A 16011-nucleotide genomic window follows, 5' to 3' on the forward strand; every position below is an offset into this window, starting at 1 on the left:
ACATTCACCTTCAATATTAGATCTATCTCACAACTTAAATGAGTAGATAATAAACCACACAAAGTTAAATTGGCACACAAAACACCAGATTTAACATGGAAACCCATACAATAGAAAACTACAAAATAGTTTCTTCTTTATAGATGGATGTAGGCACCAACCTACAGTTACATGGTTTGCAAGCACCCACTTGTAGGAGACACCAGTCCCCTTTCAAATTTGCATGCTCCAACCCGCTGGAGACACCAATCCCCAAAGTTTTGCAGGAATTTTGCTGCAAGGAACTCCAAACCCCTTTTAGATCTCTGGTTTGTATATTATTTGTTGCTGACTCAATCAGCTCTATGGTATAAACTCTTTACAGCAATCTACTATGCAACTATTCAGCCTCTCATTGCACTTTGACTTCTGCTCACTATAATCTTATCTGCTCTTTGTTCTGCACTTTGTCTTCTACTCACTACAATCTGATATGTTCTATGTTCTACACTTTCTCTGCCCCTCAACATTCACACCAGCTATCACAATCACTCTCACTTGCTGTCTCATTCAACAAACAACCTTGTTGTCCCTGCATACACACACCTACAACATTCATCCACACACACACACATATGTTGTTCCTCAGTATTTACATTTGCTATCACTCAGCATACATGTTTGCTGCCTCTCTCACACTCTCTTGCTGGCACATTCACACCTACAGTCCCATTGCTCAATTTACTTGACCATATATTTATATTTTCTTCCTACTTAGATTTAAATCGATCCATGGTTTAGAGTCTGAAGTCTCATAAAAGGGCTATGGAAATACCTTGTTGACCCATCAATGATAGGTCATAGATATACCTTGTTAAGCCATCAATGACAACACATATTCAACACAAATCATACGAAGTCTCACAATACAAGTTACTATATACAGCCCCCCTTCAACAAACACATTTGTCCCAAAAGTTTGACTAATCAAAAGGATGTGGGTAAATCTCAATGCCTAGTCACACAACCCTCCTATGTTTGTGGATACGGGACTATACTGATCCCATTAGACTTTAACTCGGTCCACTAACTTGAGCCTAAGCTATCAAGCTCTTAGATCAATATATGAACTAGTTACTTTAAAGGCCCTTTGTCCACCCCCTACAAATCAAAATTAAGAATATAAAAATCATGAACAACATAGTCATCATGTCAAAAAAAATACATCATGCATCTTATGCAAGTTCAATGGAAATGCAAGATGATAAGCAACTTGTATAATGCCCAATCCTTTCCTTGAATTCAAAAGCCCTGTCGAATCAAGGAAACAATGTAAACCCCTTTCCAAAACAAAACTCTTATGCATCCTAACCTTCAAGAAGACCTTATCTCTCACGCTAGAAGAAATTTCCTACAAGAATCAACATAACTCTTTTTTTATCTCCTCTCAAATGTTGCCTTGCCTAGATTACCTACCCCGTCATCTTCGTTCCAACTAGTCCCAACCGAACAAAAGTCCAAAATCTAAACATAAATAAAGAATATGAATTGAAGATAATCTTCAAGGGGACTCCATTAAAATAAAAAAGCTCGTTGGTAAAGAATCATGCCACAACCATTGCTTCATACGTGGTCCTCAACAAAATGACGTAAACAACTTTGGTCAACTTGTCAGTGGCTACTATAGTTGGTTCATGCCTTCCTTGCTTTAGGGATAATCCTGTTACAAAATTCATAGAGATTACCTTCATCTTCAATAGGAGAATATGTGAGGTTGCATAAATGTCAAACTTGGTGTTACTGCTTTGACATTACTGACTAACCCTAAGTGCTACACTACAAATTGGACCACAACATTCTTCATACCAACCCAAAAGAGGAGCTTCTTTATCTATGCAGACATATTATTTACCCATGCAATGTGGTACTTAGTTTCAAAATTTGGATGTCTCCCTCCTACGGTAGTTTCAAAATTTGGATGTCTCCCTCCTATGGTACATACATCCTCATGATAAACCTAGGTAGTTCATCATCCTCTAACAAACACCTTTATACAAGGGTCCTACTTATGTTACAGCTTGGAGTGTTGGCCTAACCTCCAAATACCACTCATCACTAAGGAAATATCCCAACACCTACTCCCTTAGGAAGACATTCAAAGAAAATAAGGAGAGAATATGTGGCCTACAACTTGGAGCATCTACCTCCAAATTATCCTTTCCTTAGTAATCTCAAAATGACATTCACTTAAAAACTCGGTCCAATGCCTCTTCCTCGCATTTAAATTCCTCTAAGAGAAGAAATATAGGAAGTGTTGGTAGTTAGCCTTGAACACAAACCTATAACAATAAGATAATGTCTCTGCAACTTTAGTCCCATCATAACAACAACTAGTCCAAGGTCATGTGTCATACAAATCCATTTATGATCTTTCAATTTCTCGCTAGCATAACCTATTACACCAGTGTCTCACATCATCATTGTGTCCAAACCCTCTAAGAAGGCATCCATACAATGCACAGTCTTTTCCTATTTTGAGCACTCTTAAGATTGGTGCATTTGTTAGCAAACATTTTAACTTTATGAAAGCTTCATAGCATTTTTCAATCCATTCAAACTTCTTTCCTTTCAAGGATAGTGAGGTAATAGGGTTAGTGATTATGGAAATTACTTCCGTATAACTCCTATAAAGAGATAGCGAGCCCAAAAAAAATGTGCACCACACGTTTGCTGATCCATAACTACTATCTTAGCCAAAACTATTGTAATCCCTCTTCTAAAATGAAATAGCCACAATAATGGATCTTGCTCTAAAAGAAGGATCAATTGGACATCTTACCAAACAACTAATGCTCTCTTAAGCAACTATAAAAGAGGGCCTAAATCCTCTATGTGTTATCTTTTTTACCTAGAATAGATAAGTATATCATCTAGAAAGATTAGCACAAAGTAATTTAAATACTTCATTCATTAACTCGTGGATAAAATAAGAGCATTGGCCAACACAAACACCAAACCTTGAGATGAAAATAATGTGCCCAAAAGGCAGTCTTGGAAATGTCTTGCCCTTTAATCTCCCAACTAATGATACACAAATTGCAAGTCAATTTTCAAAATGATGGTAGCCCCCTCAATTGGTTGAAGAGATCACCGATCTAGGGCATGGGATATCGATTCTTGATTGTTGCATTGTTCAACTCGCAGTAATCCATACACAAGTACAAGATTCCATCCGTCTTTATCATAGTTCTAAAAACGGGTCGATCTGAACCGGAAACTGGTCAAACGAGTCGTTTCACTGGCAAACCCAGCCAAACGGGAAAAAAATCGAGTTTATGGGCTGATTTCTCCTTTTTTCCACAAAAACCGAGCCTAACTGGCAGGTTTATTATTGCCACATCGGCCACAGACCCACGGAACGCTGTTTTGTGGCTTCCCAGGTGGTTTGCAGGGAGACTAAGAGTTGTTTCCCTTCAAAAACACCCCCTCCAAGCCAATAAAAGGAGGTCTCCCCTCTCATTTGTCTCACACATCTCATTTGGAGTTTTTGTGAGTTTCATTGGGAGCTTGGAGAGTGTTGAGTGTTTGCTGAAGTAGTCATCTTGGAGGCCTGAAGTTGGACTTGGAGCTATTTTGGAGATAGTTTGGAGTTGTTAGTAGACTTGGCATCTTCAAGAGGAGGCTAAGGAAGCTAAATTGCATTTCCAAGTAAGAATTTTCACTTGAAAAAATCCATATTTCATTGTTGTCCATGTATTTAGCTTTTTTATGTGTTCTATGCTACATTGTTATCAAATCTCTAGTTTCTTGCTATCAAATTTTGTAGGCTAAATATGTCCATTTTTTTCCCAATTTTATCTTAGGTTTTCCATTTTTCTAGCTGCAATTTTTTTTTAATGGTACATTTCTACAAATTTCAAATATTTATAGCCACCATGCCTCCAAAAGCCAAGGACAACGTATGGGCTCATTATGATTGGAGTGGGGGTATTCTCAGGTTGAAACAACACTTGGCTGGGATAAGAGGCCAAGTAAAGCCATGTGATGCACCAAAGGAAGTGATAGGTCCTGTTAGGATAGAATACCTTGCCAAGTTTGTGAAGTTTAAGGAGAATAAGGCTAGGGAGAAGGCTATAGAAATTGCAAGGATGAAGGAAATTTTACAAGCCATGAAAGAGAGTGGGTATGATGATTTTGAGATTAAGACTCCTCTTCTATCCCTTTCATCACTATGTTCCTCCTGCTCTTGGGTCTTATCATCAAGGCCAACAATCTAACGGAACAAAGAGGTCGAACATCCAGAGTTATTTCTCATCCTTTGCCATCACTGCCTCTGCTAATCCCACTTCCTCCCAACTAAGTCATCAACCCACTTTGGATGAACATTGGAACAAAGAATGCAAAGAATCTTCTTTCCAAGCAATACATTGCTAGATGGTGGTATAATGCAGATATCCCATTTAATGTTGCTCACTCACCTTATTACCAAGCTATGCGGGACTCTGTTATAGCTACAGGAAAGGGCTTCAAAGGCCCTACTATGCATGACTGAGGGGAGCTCTTTTGCAAAAAGAGATTGCTTCCATTGATGGGTATTTGGCTGAGTATAAAGAATCATGGCTCAAAACAAGTTGTTCAATCATGTCAGATGGATGGACCAATGGAAAAAACAGCACTGTCATTAACCTTGTTTCTTGCCCTCAAGGAACCATGTTTGAGGGATCAATTGATGCATCTGATAAGGTGAAGGATGCAACTCTTCTATTTGAGCTTTTGGATGAGATTATTCAAAGAGTTGGGGAGCAGAATGTTGTGCAAGTCATCACAGATAATGCCTCAAATTATCTTCTTGCTGGAAAGATGATTGTGTCCAAATATAAGACCATATTTTGGACTCCATGTGTTACACATTTCATAGACCTCATGCTTGAGGACATAGGCAAAGTGAAGTGGGTAAAAAACATTGTAGAGCATGCCAAGTGCATTACAAAATACGTCTACAACCACCCATGGGTATTGAGCCTGATGATGAAAAACACTGGGGCAAAGAGCTTGTTAGACCTGCAATTATGAGATTTGCAACTCTCATCCTCACATTGCAATGTCTCAATTCTCAACAAAAAAACTTGCAGAAAATGTTTTCTTCTAATGATTGGACTTCATCTCAGCGGGCTCGTAGACAAGATGGCAAAGACACGAAAAAGAAAGTTTTTAACAATTATTTTTGGAAAAGGTCTGCAGAGCTTGTCAAAATTATTGAGCCCCATGTTAAGGTGCTATGAATGGTGGATGGCAAAAAATTGGCCATGGGCTACATTTATGAGGCTATGGATCAGGCAAAGGAGAAGATACAGGCAGCTTACAAGGATAAGTTAGCTAAATATGGGTGTATATGGGACATCATTGATAACAAATGAAACAATCAACTCCATCGTCCTATACATGCAGTTGGGTATTTTTTGAACCCAAAGTATCATTATAAAGCTCGGCTAGGAGTTCTACAAGTTGGGGAGGTCAAAGATGGAATGTATGATTGCTTGGAGCACATGGTCCCTAGCCATGCAGACCGATTGGAAATACATACACAGCTTACTCTTTTCAGTATGGCAACAGGTACGTCTGGCAAAAACTTGGGAAAGATGGCAAGAGATGTGAATCAACCAAGTAAGCAATTCCAATTTGTTTTTCTTTTAAAATTCAATTGTTTACAAATTTACAATTCAAATTGTCTATAAATACTTGTAAAAAGGTAAGGAAATGAACCAAGTTACTAATTAATGTCTTTTTCTTTGCAACACACTGGTGGGAGTCATTTGGCAACCAATGTCTTCAATTGCAAAAGTTTGCAGTTAAATCCTCAACCAAACTTGTAGTGCTTCAAGGTGTGAGCGCAATTGGTCTATTTTTTAGCGCATACACACGAAGAAGAGAAACCGTTTGGAACAAAAACTGTTAAAATGATCTTGTATTTGTGCAATACTACCTTCGACAAAGGTGCAACCAAATGATGAATAGAAGACCTGATCTAGATCCCATTGAGTTAGACGATACTAATCCAACATCAGAATGGGTGGAGAGAAGACTGAAGATCCTGAGTTTGTGGCTGTTTTTGATATTGACATGGTGTTAGGGGGGAATGAAGCGGATTTGGTAGCACCATCAGAACCAAAATTTAGTAGCCACATCAAGCAAAGGCAAACAACCAATGGAAGGCACTAGTCGTGCAACTCAACCAACTCATGTTTCCATTAGATCCACTTCTATTGTTATTGGTGGTAGTGCCATACTGAGGTTACAGATGAGGCTGAGGCATCCTTAGACTCTGATCCAGATGATGTTTATGTAGCTCCTGTTGATGATCGTGTGTCTAGTAGCGGTGATGAATTTGATCATGATGAGGATTGATCATGTTGATCATTGATATGAATTAGTAGAATTGTAGTCTTGTAGTAGGCCAATGGCCCCATAGCTTGTAGCATTGTTTTTGGATTTTATAAGCCATTTAGAGTCTCATTGCTTATGTATTTTGTCGATGATATGTATTGCACTCAGTGCCATTTTGATATATTCACCTTTACATGGTATATAAATGAGCAAACTTCGCATATTTTGTCTCTATTGGATTGGAATCATGGTTTTAAATCTTAAAATAGTTTTTTTCATTAAAATTAATTATTTCATGTATTTTTTAATAATCAGTTCATTGAGATCTGCCCAGTCGATCTTAAAAGCAATTTTTTTCATTAAAATAAATTATTTCATGTATTTTTTAAAAACCGGTTCATTGAGATCTGCCTAGTCCCGATTTGACTGGTTTCGGTTTGAAACCCGATTTATTCGGTGGACCGGTCTAGTCACCGGTTCCGGTTTTTAAAACTGTAAAATCCCTCAAGATATTTTGTTAGTATTTCTCTTGGATAGATTCGCCAATTTGGCGATATTTATTGTGCTCGAAATTTTCTCACTATTGCTTAATAATAAAAACCCTCAGTTGTTGCAACAGTTTTCCCACATCAGGTTTTTCCAGGGACTTTTGTCCAAAAATAACAGTGTTATATTTTGTGTGTGCCAGTATTTTCTCAGTTTCCAATTTATCTTCCGCAATATTTTTATTTGTGAAAATTGCAGTGTGATTAATTCGTTGTTGTCGTAGCAATAAACTGCATAATTAACTTATCAATTAGAAAAATTAACTCCAGTTGCTGCAATAGAATTTTTCAATAGTAGAGCAAATTTGATCTAAGAAGGAAGCTCAAAAGCAAAAGAAGAAAATTTGTTGTTCAATAGTGAGCAACAGAACGAATTTTTTGGGGTTGTGCAATGCCTGGCAAGGCAGTGCAATTTTCCAATGCAAGGTTGCATAAAAAATTGGCTTGACAAATTGAGTGATTCCAACAAGCAGAGGGAACACAATCACTCATATTTTTGTTGAGAAGATTCCTTGTTTGTGCGCAGAAGGGTTTTGCAATAGTTTTGCTAGAGTGAAATTAGCGTCTGGTGGAAGAGAAAATGCACACACAGAGGGAATTTCTCTCAGAGGGTTTCCAGTCTAGAAATCCATATTTCCAATTGAAGTCGGCAGTAGCTACAAGCATATTTTCTCACTCCAAAAGGGAATGTGAATAGCAGAATCATCTGCCGATCAAGAGAAAAAGGGAAATTTCCATTCCAATTACAGAGATGGCCACAGCTGAGCTTAGAGATTATGATAGGTTGGAGAGAGCCTCCAACTATGTCATCTGGAAGGCTAGGATGTAATTCCTGCAAGATAAGCATTGTGGCAATACCAAACGATGCAGATCAGTTGAAAGAGTACAGGAAAGAAATGGCCAAGGCAAGCGAAAAGTCCTAGATGGAGTCCACAACCATATAGTCTCACATATATCTGCCAAGAATACCGCCAAGGAGATGTGGGATGCTCTCGCTCAACTATATCAAAATCCTTTCGAGCAGCGGAAGATGTTCCGAAAATAAAAGTTGATAAACATCCAGATGTATAAGGGTGAAGGCATTGATCCCTTTCTTACCAGAATTCAGGAAATCCGAGATCAGCTCGCAGCGATTGGGGAAGCGCCTCAAGATACAAAGCTAGTGCGTTTGGCACTTAACAGTGTCTCAAAGGACTAGGAGATCTTTTTCCAAGGCATTTTCGGACGAGAGAATCTACCTAGGTGGGACAGGATGTGGTAAGACCTACAACATGAGGAGATGAGGCGAGCACTTGTGAAGACCTCCATCAGCAGAAGCAGCAGTACAGGTTCTAAAGGTGAGAAGGAGGAAGAAAATGTGGACCTTGCATCAAAGGGTCCCAGTCAGGGACAAGGGGAGAAGAAGAAAAAGAATGACCTATCTAAGGTCAAGTGCTTCAGGTGTGGCGAGTTTGGCCACTACAGTACTTTGTGTCCACGAAGGAAGAAAGACAAGCAGTGGAAGCAGGACCAGGCGACAACATCCACAGAGATAGACAAATTGTCCTCCAGGCTCGAGGAATATTTTGCCATGTTTGCAGCTATACCTCCAAAAGTGAGGTGGGGCGATATGGAGCTATAGTCCCAGAGTTGTGCAGAGTTTTGGGCAAGGTCCATTGAGGTGTCTTCCTCATGTATCATTACCTTGCGACAGGGGCCCACAGTATTCAGTAGTAGGAGTATCAATGTTCGTTGTTGCAGTCAAATCCCAGAGTGACAGTTGCAGACTAGTAGCAGTCAGATGCTAAGGAGCGTAGTGCAGTGTTGATAGCAAAGCAAAAGGCTTAGTAGCAGAGCCAGCAGCAGCACAGATTTCTCAGTGCACAGTGCAAAGGCTAGTACCAATCAAATGCTTAGGAGACAGATGCAGCACACAGACACAGTTGATTCAATATTTCAAATGCTTCTCAGTTGCAGTGGTTGCAGTAGCAACAACACAATTGAGAGGGAGTTGCAATGCAAATGCAATATGGCAGTGTCAACAGCAACACAGATGCAATATCAGAGTTGCGCAGTGGTTGGTGGGCAGTGGCAAGTATTCATAGTGGCCAGACATCAATAGTGTGTATGGGAGGATGATGCAGAGACAGGTTGTTGTAACAATACGACACTAGAAGAACTTCCTCACTGAGAGGGAGTGTTAGCTTTTGTAGCATCGGATGGTGTCCTAGTCTCGACAATTGTCAAAGAGGCTAAGAAACACTAGTATTCCATAAACCAAAAAATGTTTCAGGAAAATCCACCTAGAAATGCCTTAATTAAGTTAATTAATCAATAATTAAATTTTTCCTAAGTTTAACTTTGGGAAAATAATTAATTAACAACAATTAATTGAGGAAAGTGAGATTTCTCTAGAAACTCACACAGATCGACTAGGAAATAATCTCAGCCATTGATTAAGATTTAATCTTGGCCGTTGGAGTCCCAACTGGATATTATAAGAAGTCAATGTGTGGATGGAGGAACATACTTGAGATCGATTTCCTTGGGCAGATCGACTTTCCAGAGAGCAGCAGCATTTTGTCAAAAGAGTTTGGGCCAAAGAGGGGACGCAGAGACAGAGAGGGGCAGAGATACTGAGTCCAGAGGAAGTTTTCCAGTTCCGAAAAGTCAGAAAGAGGAGGCTGAAAATATTCTCCAGGAGGTTGCGCAAAGCCTCAAGTAAGCAGTGTGATTCAGTGGAAGGAAAGGACGTCTTTAGTTCCAGAGGCCGGGAAGATTTTCTAGAGGGCCGGAGAAGCATTTTCCCAATCAGCAATAGGCAAGACGGCTAGATTGGTAGTTGTTTCAACTTTCAAGTAATGCGTTTGGCGGGCAGCGCAGGGGTGACGTAAAGCTTGCACAGACCAGTTTGGACGGCTAGCTTTTCAGAGGTTAAACAGTGTCAGGATTGCTCGAAGTGAGGGTAAATTCCCTCAAATATTTTTGCCAGTATTTCTTTTGGATAGATTTGTCAGTTGGGCAATATTTATTGTACTCAGAATTTTTTGTCCAAAAATAACAGTGTTATATTTTTGTGTGTAAAACCCTCAGTTTCTGCACCAATTTTCCCACATTAGGTTTTTCCGGGACTTTTGTCCAAAAATAACGGTGTTATACTTTTGTGTGTGCGTGCCAGTATTTTCTCAGTTTCCAGTTTATCTTCCGCGGTATTTTTATTTGTGAATATTGCAATGTGATTATTTCGTTGTTGTCCTAGCAATAAACTGCATAATTAACTTATCAGTTAGAAGAATTAATTCCATATGCTGCAATAAAATTTCAGTAGTTGAAATTTTCACAGTTTAAAGGGTCAGACTTGTTGTATTATGGAAGGTCAAGTCACTATGGGAAGTGATGCACGTGTTTCTCCTGTAGATGCATATTCAAGCCATTGATATCACGAAGGAACTTCAGCCAAAGTGTACCACTGTTTGCCAATGTCCCTCCTGGTATAATATTCCAGATTTGTTTCCTGAGCTTCATGCTATCACTATTTGATGTTATAAAATATATATGCTGATATTTGTGATTACAATAGTCCTCTCTGGCTGAGCACTTATTTATATTTGGGATGTTTCTTACCTCTGAACTTAATATCAGAACATTTGCTGATCTGAAATGATTTTATGTAGTGGATGTGTTCCTGTATTCTTTATTTTGGGTTTTATGATTGAAAATGCACCTAAAGTAATTTGTTATTAAACTGTTTGATGAAACATTTCATTGAGGAACAACTCCACTATCCCAGAAAAACACAGTGGTATTTTTGGGTCTCTCCAAAAGATATCTTACAGAAGATTATAAATATGTCCAATGGAACTAAATGTTAATGCAAAGAACGTCATGTTCTTTTTCTGTTCTGTAAAAAAATCATGAACTATACCCCTACCATTTTTCCAACATTCGGAACAATGCTACCATCATTCAAACTCTTAATCAAGCTGTTTTCTTCTAGTCATTTGATAAAGCTACTTGAGGATGTATCACACATAGCTTCCCAATTTTCCCTGAGCCTCAATCAAGGAATATTACTTTGTCATGTGATAGATTTTGAGCTGATGTTCATACAGGAGGGCTTGCCTTCTCTAGATGCATGCACAGTTTTGACAGTTTTGTCTTTGCTCTTTGCCTTCACTAGACGGCTTGCCTTCATTGAATCCTTTCAAAGAGCATCGACCAATGTACCTAAGTGTTTGGCGCTGATTTGGAGAATTCCCAGGGCACATGACACTCCTAAATCTTCCTGTCAAACCCTGCCAGTTAGCAAATACTTTTCATGCCATGCTGAAATGTGATCACCTAATAACCATGCTGAAATGCAAGCACCTAATAACCACAGATATGTGTCTGGACCCTGGACCCAGGGTCTCATCAAATGAGCATAAAAAAGAGCACCGATCTAACTGGCCTTGATTCTAGTGGTAGAAAACAGCTTGAAGTGCATGCCCCAGATGACAGAAATTACCAGCTGCAAGTCATGGTCTTGGACAAGTCGCTAGCGTGGGGGATAACATCTACACAAGGGCTCAACAGCTTTGGAACCAAATACCTGATCTGAGATAGAGAACAGAACTCAACTCCAAAATGAGAAACAGATAATTTCTGATGCAATCATGGAAAAGCTGGCTAAACTTGCATCAAAAGGGATGATAACAACTAGCTATTGCAGGCTACAGCCCTGTTTAATACCATTGCTATGAATTTTTAGTTTGTACGCACAACCCCCCAGCCAAAAGTTGGATGTAGGCTAGTATATATGTATATCGTAGACTGTATGTTGATAATATTATATGCAGTTTCACCATGCATCAATATGGAATAATATATGCAAATTTAATAAACTCCACCGTGACACTTTATACTTGCAGTGCTGTTGGTGTTTTTAAAATATGAACTTTTCAGAAAGCATTCTAACAGGTAAACAATAATAAAACGTGTTACATGCCTAAGCACTCCCTTCCCTGTGACAAATCTAATGGTGACATTTAAATAGCCGGTCCATTATTTCATAACAACAAAGGCTTATTTTCCTTTTCCAATGTTTGGCATAAAGTTATTATAAGCCCAAAATAAAACAGACATATCAATGGGTCAGCAATCAAAAGAACAATAGGAAAGAAAACTACATGAGCATTGAGAATCATTAAGCAATTGCAGATAAGCATTAAAAAATTATTAAAAAAAAAAACACTCTTAATGTTACCTGCCCATAACTCGCACATCAAGAGATTTTTTTGTCGAGCTTTCCTCTGATGATACAATTGGTTTTATTTGATCCTCATTGCTCTCAGAAATCGACAAATTATAAACAAAGGAAGATAGCAGAGGATCTGGTACTGCACTATTAGCAGCCACCCCACGCGAGGACACACCTCCCAGAAGTGGATGCAGCTGCCCCTCCCGAAGCTCTCTACTCAGAAAAGACAGTGTGGAATTAGGTGGCAACCCACCTCTGCGAAATCTCCTCCTACGCTGCATGTATCTAGTAATCAAAGGAAACAAATTGACACCCTTCGCATCCATGTCATTCAAGAACTATAATTTTAATGGATAGAACACTAAGGTGGACAAGCACTGACAAACATAATCTACATTTTTAACAGACAGAAAACCCAAGGAAGTCAGAACACAGCTCTGCTGATACAAGGGAGTAGCATCTGAAATATTGAAAGTAAATATAAATTCTTCTCTGCCCAAGCATTTCAAACTTAGATTCCACTATATCTTGTCATGTCATAGTCAAAGTAGAGGATATTTTGAACAAATGACCATGTTGAAGAGTTATATGCCCAACCATATCCTTCCCAACTTTAGCTGCGCACACAGGACATAGCTGCAAAGAAATACACAAGATATTCAGGAAAGCATTACACATGAGACCTCATCTAACAGCCCAGCTTCATAAAATTAAAGACCCACAAAAGTTTCCTCTTACTTAAAACAATAAGTTTATTTGCTCTTTATAGGAAGTCAAACTATACATCCAAAAACTTGAGGAAACAATAATGTTTAGACAGAAATAACTAATAAGTATTCCATAGCTTATTGCAAATAGTCAGCAGGAAAGCAAATGTGTCATAAGAAGACTGAAAAGATCAAACAATCAAATGGCAATTTCATCCAGCAATAGGAATGGTTTTCCTATGTATATTACCGTTTACATATCGAATTAAAAAGTTTAAAACGACTTATCAGAATAGAATTTTTACGTTCTTCAATGCATCTCCTAGGCTTAGACCATCTCAATAACAAATACCTGCCTATTCACTGTCATCTCGTCCTAGGAGTGACTCTTAAATATACTAAAAAATACTAAAAGTTGTTTAAACCAACATGGATGTAAATTCTCACACATTGAGACTTGAAAAAAGCAACTTTTGAACAATGTCAACATGGATTGTTTCATGTGCACTAACACAGATGACAGATTCTGTCTATCTCAAAAAGGCACACCCCACATACAGGCATTTTCTTGCTGGAAAATTCTCAAACAAGTAATATATCTTTATTAAAAGTGGGAAGACTTCCACTGGCCCATGTTATATTGGTCAGTATCAAGCAACTGTTTGATTTTGGTACTCAGAAATCTCAAGCAGAGAACCGCTTATCCAATTGGCTAGTGGATGTCATTTGCCAAAAAATACCCTTGGGTTCAATGCGATTGGACTGAGCAACTGATTATATAATATGGGCCCCATTGTCTATGGCACAGATTGTATTCGCTTGCAACTATTCTATGGAATATTTTCCTAAAATGGCTCTTGAAAGGTCTTGAATCCGTTCCTCAATCTTACAACCATAGTTACAAGATTAAAATAAACTGATTTGCCAACCCAGAACTGATGGTTGTAAGATTTCCTCAATCTTACAACCATAGTTGCAAGATTAAAATGTGTAATATAAAACATGCAGGAAAAATGCTGGCAAACAGTAACTGCGGCTGAAGAGCGACCCAAAAAACAATGTAAAAATAAGGACAGAGTTTCCACACACCGCATTTTTTGTGTCGATGCAATGTTCATCCTCAAGATGGCAGCAGAGCAATGCGATATCAAAATCCTCAAAACAAAATGGGCAAGTGAAATCCGCCCGTATGTCATCATCGCCCTCCAATTCATCAAAGTTAAACTGCCGATCTGTACAGACAGAAAAACAACCTACTCAGAACTTCAAATGATCCCAAACAAAAACACAGTTTACAAAATTGAAAACCCCCAAAAGGCAATTAGCCCGAAGCAGGTCAAATTAATAGGCTCGTAGGTTGAACCCAGACAAAACAGAGGGGGCTTCTAACGGGCAATACCGATGCATTTACGGAATTGACCCCAAAAGTAGATAGATAAAAAAATGAACTTTACAGCACAGCAAGACCAACTTTGAGCCACTGCAGTTAATATGTAGCGATAACTCCACAGGGGTCGCCTTCAAAGTACTGCAAATACTACATGAGTTCATTCATACAAAGGTACTTAATTTTCTCAAAATAAGTGCCATAATTCCTAAAAATTAGTCCAACAAAAGCAAATGTTCTGAACATTATAACAAAATGACCCAGCGGATAAGGTAGATTTCAACCATCTACAGCGTTGAGAAACCAGCACATAGAACTCAAAAACCCTCAAGATTTTAGGACCCTGGGAACACTTCGAAATTAAAAACAGGGCAAAAGTAAGAAACCTGTATGATGATGATAATGATGAACTGCGTGATGGCGCTTTGCTGCCGTGACACGAGCCGCCCATAATTCAGCGTCCATGGCGTCTGGAGCTTAACAATTTCTCGCCTGACACAAGACCAAACCCTGGCTTCTCTCAAACCCTTTGCAATTGATATATCAAACCCCTTGTCCTAATAAGGATGCATGTCATTCATAGAAATTAAACCAGGAGGTACACTGATAAAAGACCCTGCTACCAATCAGCTTTCAAACCCCAGGGCCTCTAACACTGGAGCGCTTCCTTCAAGTAATGGGTGTCAGGATAGAATATAAGCGACTTCTCTGAATTATCCTATGAAACAAACAACGAGAAGGATATTCAGATCCATATATATATATAATTTTTCTATTATAAATCATTTTCTGAATTTTTAACATTTCATTTTTTAATTAATACACGACAACGGATGGTTCCTTTGTGGTTGCAAACGAGTCGTATTTCTGTGTCCAATTGTGTTGCTTCTTCCGTCTGACACGCGTTCATGTCGGTGAATTGGCAAGCTCAAGGTGGGCCAGTAAGCCACCGCCTATTGCCAGTTACTGGATGGTGGATCTAAAGGGCAAAGCTACCGGTCGTCCGTTAAAGGGTGTGCCGCCTTCCACCCGATAGACTGACAGATTTTTCTTTTATCGTGAGGAATTGTGTGTCAGAAATTAACGGATTGTACAGCATAGTTTACTCCTAAAGACGCGGAGAGGAGAATTGAGTTTCTCATTCCGGACGGTTCAAAGTTTTAGTTGAATTGGAAATTCAGCTGGCAGTATTTCAAAGGATATTCGTTTATTTTGTTGGGTTTTCTTTTTATTGTATCAACCTCACCCGGTGATTTGCCCTCATCCACTATAGATAAAAAAATATATTAGTTTGCAAATTTGTCAATTTTTTTCTTTGCAACTGTAAAGATAGGATGGCGAAGTGTGAAAATCTTCAAATCTGATAGGTAAGTCTATTTTGAAATTCAAATTTTGGTAGGATCTGCCTATTTTGGAGAATATTGATGGTTTAATTATTGAGACTATACACTAAATTATTTATATTTAAAATATATTTATTTAATTATTAATTTTAATAATTATTAATTTATTTATTATATAATTTAAATGTTAGTTTAATTGATTAAATTATCTAATTAATATATTTTATACAAAATGTAGGTAATGTGTTTAATTCTAATTAAATTTTTTTTTTATTAACAGGCACCCTACTTAAAAATAATTTAGGGAAAATGGGAGAATTTTTGAGGTTTTTTTTCAAGAAAGATGTGTATTTATTTCATGTTTTATTTGAACATTTCACTATAGTATATGCATGGGGTTATTTTGACATCACCTAAATCATTGTGCCCATCTTTGGCAAATCATATC

At 38.3% G+C, this 16011-nt stretch overlaps 1 protein-coding gene across 2 annotated transcripts in view; it reads right to left on the reverse strand.

The window, feature by feature from the left end:
• Positions 1-14957, reverse strand: part of LOC149174572 (protein DEHYDRATION-INDUCED 19-like) — a 50324-nt gene extending 35367 nt beyond the window's left edge. For both annotated transcript variants that reach the window (XM_089419347.1, XM_089419346.1), the window contains exons 1-4: positions 14607-14957; positions 13923-14065; positions 12683-12762; positions 12133-12405 (exon numbers count right to left, since the gene is read on the reverse strand). In XM_089419347.1, the coding sequence (XP_089275473.1) occupies positions 12133-12405; positions 12683-12762; positions 13923-14065; positions 14607-14685 (575 nt within the window). In that variant the 5' untranslated portion in view covers positions 14686-14957. The remainder of the gene's footprint in view (positions 1-12132; positions 12406-12682; positions 12763-13922; positions 14066-14606) is intronic.
• Between the last annotated feature and the right edge of the window lie 1054 nt (positions 14958-16011).

Source organism: Pinus tabuliformis, chromosome 4_1 (assembly GCF_031772625.1).
Source record: "Pinus tabuliformis cultivar Carrire ecotype Pingquan chromosome 4_1, CPIR1, whole genome shotgun sequence".
Classification (NCBI taxonomy): Eukaryota; Viridiplantae; Streptophyta; class Pinopsida; order Pinales; family Pinaceae; genus Pinus; species Pinus tabuliformis.